Genomic DNA, 4573 nt, shown 5'->3' with positions numbered 1-4573 from the left:
CAGATCTCAATCTTTTAAGTAGCTTACTAGTTTGTTTTTCTACTTCAGTTTTATATATAATGAATTTAGTAAGTGCTTCATCCTTATGTCTAAGTAAATAAACATAACAGTATCTACTACTATCATCTATAAAAGTAATGAAGTATCTAAACTGGTCCTTGGTCAACACACCACCAAATTCACAAATATCAGTGTGTACTAAATCTAACAAGTCTGAATCCCTAACAACGTTATGAAAAGGTTTCCTTATCTGTTTAGCAGACACACATACTTGACATTTAGAATTCTTTTCTATGGTATATTTTGGAATCAACTCTAAGTTCATCATGTTCTTAAGAGCACCAAAGTTCAAATGACCTAGTCTAGCATGCCATATATTTGAGGATTCAATACAATTAACAGTAGGAATAACATTATTATTCAAACTTCCCAAAACGGGATCCGCATTAATAACAAATAAACCATTTGACAAGTAACCCTTGCCAAAGAATGTACCAGTGTGAATAAGAACTACTTTATTACATTTGAACGAAATTTCAAAACCACTAGAAACTAAACAGCTTCCACTTATTATATTTCTACGCATGTTGGGAACATGATGCACTCTCGTCAGAGATAGAATACGTCCTGAAGGGAACTTCAGATCCACGTTTCCAACTCCATGTACTTGAGCAGCACTAGCATTCCCCATCTTCACAGTCAAGCTATGACTCTGTTGATAAGATACAAATAAACTAATATCAGCACAAATATGTACATTAGCTCCAGTATCTATCAACCATTCATTTGACAGATAGGTAGAAAATATCACAGGGTTGTAGGATACATACCGGTCAACGTTGGTTTCAGAAGCCGTAGCCTCACCAACAACCATGTTCACTACAGGCCCACTTGCGGTTCCAAGCACAACATTTGCTTGTGCTACCTCGGTTTTCTTCGCTTTCTTTGTAGGGCAGTCCTTACTCCAGTGCCCAACCTGCCCACAAGACCAGCATGGTTTGTTTGCCTTGGGTTTCTTGGCCTTGTCCTTGTCACTCTTAGGTTTATTACTATTAGCTTTCTTAGCAAAAGCCTTCCTCTTTTGTCCTACAGTTGCTATGTTTACCTTCGAGGTACCGTGTTCAGTTGGCATCACATGTCCCTGTTTGGACTTGTGTTGTTCTTGCACTGAGATGTCCAGCATAAGGTTGGTCCAGGTGATCTCTCCTTTCTGTCTTTTCAGGGAGAGAGAGAACTCTTCCCAAGACTTCGGGAGCTTTTCAATCACACTCATCACCTTGAACTTCTCCGGGAGATTCATTCCAGACTCCTTCAAAGCATGCACTATCATCTCGAACTCATGCACCTGCTCAGTCATGGACTTATTGTCCACCAGCTTGAACTCGAGGAACCTTGCCACAGAATACTTTTCTAGACCTTGTGAGTCAGTATTATGTGTCTGGTCCAGCTTCTCCCATAAGAGTTTTGCAGAGTAGGCATCAGAAGAATAGACATCAAACAAAGTGTTTGTTAGTACCGCCAGAATGGCCGCCCTAGCCACTCCATCCTTCTCAGCCCACTTCGCAAAAGCCTTAACTGTTTCAGCCTTCTCTTGATCCACTACTGGTTTCTCATATTCCACAACCGGCCACAGACCCTTTATAGTCAACCACAACTTCATCCTTTTCTGCCAGCGAGAAAAGCCAATGCCACCGTTGAATTTCTCCGGTAAACCGGTTAGTTCAACAGCTTGTGGGAAACTATAGGTGGTCCAATCAATGGCTCCAGCAGTTGCACCCGAACTGCTACCACCACCAATGATAACCTCACTTTCGTTAACCATAATGTTAAATTCTAAATAACTAATAATCTCTTCAAGAATGTTGGATATCTCACTAACAAGTATAGCAACATAGAGGCAAGTGTATAAAGAATTTAACAAGTTTAGGCCAAGGCCACAGTTAACAAAACAAAACATGCAGGTAAACAAAATCAGTAACTGAAATAACGAAGAGAGAAAGTAAGATGTACCCGAAACCATAGCTTTCAACCGTGACTGAAACAAAGGTTTGCAGATACAAAATGCCAAGAAAATGATCACAGCTGAGTCACCAGGCCTTGCTCGAAGTCCTGGCTGCTCTTGAAGAGATTATTGCCCCCTACCTGCTGCGTTTGGGATGTGTGCAATATCTCCACCAGGATAAAACAGCTCGGAGTTTATGTTAACAGCAGCAACAAAACCTCCACTTCGACCAGCACCTCAGTCGCCGGAAAATATCAGCACTTCAGGACTTGTGGGAGAGAAATGCAGAGAGGTTGAAGAGAAGAGAAGAGAATGTAGTGTATGTTATCTACTCCACTTCATTCAGTTTAGCCTCTATTTATAGGAGAGGAAAAATGAAACTGTCCACACACTTAATGTCTGAATTAAACTGCTCCATTAATGAAAAAATCAAAACTGATCAGATTTTGAATTCATAAATGAAAAAATCAAAACTGAACAGCTTTTGAATTTAAATTATTTGTAACAGCTTTTCACATTAACACCCACATTATAATCAGAACTTAAGTTAAGTTCTGATTTGACTCATCAGTACTTAAGTTCTGATTCTGATATCAGAACTTGTTAAGTTCTGATTTTATTCATCAGTTCTTAAGTTCTGATTCTGATATCAGAACTTGTTAAGTTCTGATTTTATTCATCAGTTCTTAAGTTCTGATTCTTATTTCAGAACTTATTACAGATCAGATTATTTGCAGGACTTAGCCTATTCCAGTACCCAGCCCAATAATCCAATCACCAATAAATAAATTCGAATTAAATAATTCTCAAATAAATAAAATCCTCGCCCAGGTCGCCTCGCGTACGCGAGACGCCGAGACATTCGCCCAAATCGCCCTTCGACCCGACCCGACCCGGCCCGGTGCGGTGCGTGGCGGGGCGGGGCGCGCGGGTGTGTGTGTGTGTGCGCGTGAAGCACACAACAACACAATGGACCATCACACACCTTAGTAGTTGTATACTACTCATGTGGGTAATACCATATAAAGCACACACCCTCCTTTATTTATTTCAATGTGGGACAAACATTCTCAAATTTTTCCAAGCTTTTCCAAGCTACTTTCAACTCTCATTTCATATGGATTTCATTAAGAAAATTCTTAAAACCATACATGAAAATTTAAGTTCAAATATCATTGAACAATTTCCAATTATTAGATTTTAGGATTAACATCAAGAACATAATTAAATTAAGCTCTAAAATCCTAATTTTCTAACATTTCTGACTTCAAGGTCTGCTAATCCTAAACCACCTATGTCCCTCTCCTTGCCAACTTTATTCCATGAGAGTAGATACACCTTTTTTTAACAGGATGATCCTGTTTCTGCATATCTCCCCAAAAGAATTTCTTGTGATTTTATTAATCTGATTACAGACAGTCTTTGAAATCCTGTGTAGATTAAACTAGTATATTGGAAGACTATCTAAGGAAGATTTTAACTGACACAATCTTCTGGCCTGATTCAAAGAGTTCTTCTTCCACTTAGCTAACTTACTTCTGAATTTTTGCACTAACGGCTTCCAAAAGATTTTTCTTTTTGGAGAATTTCCAATCTGGGCTCCAAAAAAATTTTAGGGCCAAGTGCCCACCTCATAACCCAGTCTAGATTGAATCCACTTTCTGCTGATTATTACAGCAAGAATAAATTTTACTCTTGTCAAAATTGATTTTTGAGCCTGAAAGTAGTAGGAAGCATTGTAAGAGCAAGTTCAATGCAATGCTATAAGTGGTGTCATTTCCATAATTTAAAACCAAATGTTAAAAATTTCAACTATGGCAAATATGCATATATGCATCATTAATTCTAAACTAGCATAATAACCTGTGCGAGGCAAGGTCATTTTCTAATTTTTTTATCTATAATGCAATTATAATTTCTTAATTATTTTCGTGTTTCACAACGTTTCAAATATAACTTATTAAGTAATACATATATATATATATATATATATATCAATATATATATATATATATATATATTCTTGTTGTATATTTTGTATTTAATGAACTAATATAAATAGGGTAGTCAATGTAAGTTTAAAACGAAACGATTATACTTAATTTGTAGAATGCCATTAGTATGTTTACAAATAAAAAGTTAAAAAAATAACATTTATGTTGAATACAGATTTAACCAAATTTTTTTTAATTTTATTTAAATAAATTATATGTACTGGTGTATATTATTAATGAGTTCACTACTAACCTACAACTAACTTACTCAATTTAAAAAGATAAAAAATGCATAATTGAAGTCAGGATGACTTGCAATCATAATATACAATAATGTAAAATTTACACTATTGTTAATATAAAAGTTGATTTTAATGAAAAATGTTAGTTTTTGAAATTCAATCTATGTATGCATGGAAAAATGTTAGTTTTTTATTTACACTACGGTTACCAAAGTAACATTAAGTTATGTCAATATGTAAATTGTCGTATGATACATTTCTTAGTAAATTATGATGATTTCAATTATTTATATCCTAAATATCTGATTTATGTATATCTATAATCATAATTAACA

The 4573-nt window shown here is 35.7% G+C and overlaps 1 protein-coding gene across 1 annotated transcript; it reads right to left on the bottom strand.

The window, feature by feature from the left end:
* Positions 1 to 497: 497 nt before the first annotated feature.
* Positions 498 to 1136, bottom strand: LOC141682483 (uncharacterized). Its single transcript, XM_074487177.1, has 2 exons — positions 831 to 1136; positions 498 to 712 (listed from the first exon to the last, which is right to left on the bottom strand). Exons 1-2 carry the CDS (start codon positions 1130 to 1132, stop codon positions 700 to 702), a joined length of 315 nt encoding a protein of 104 aa, XP_074343278.1. The 5' UTR covers positions 1133 to 1136; the 3' UTR covers positions 498 to 699.
* Positions 1137 to 4573: the final 3437 nt, after the last annotated feature.

The sequence above is a fragment of the Apium graveolens genome, chromosome 9, assembly GCF_009905375.1.
Source record: "Apium graveolens cultivar Ventura chromosome 9, ASM990537v1, whole genome shotgun sequence".
Classification (NCBI taxonomy): Eukaryota; Viridiplantae; Streptophyta; class Magnoliopsida; order Apiales; family Apiaceae; genus Apium; species Apium graveolens.
Note: the sequence above shows the minus strand (reverse complement) of the source record. Positions and strands in the feature narration are given on the sequence as shown.

Excerpts from the sequence above, each read along its gene's own strand:
- LOC141682483 (XM_074487177.1), bottom strand. The coding sequence starts at position 1,132 with ATGCCAACTGAACACGGTACCTCGAAGGTAAACATAGCAACTGTAGGA.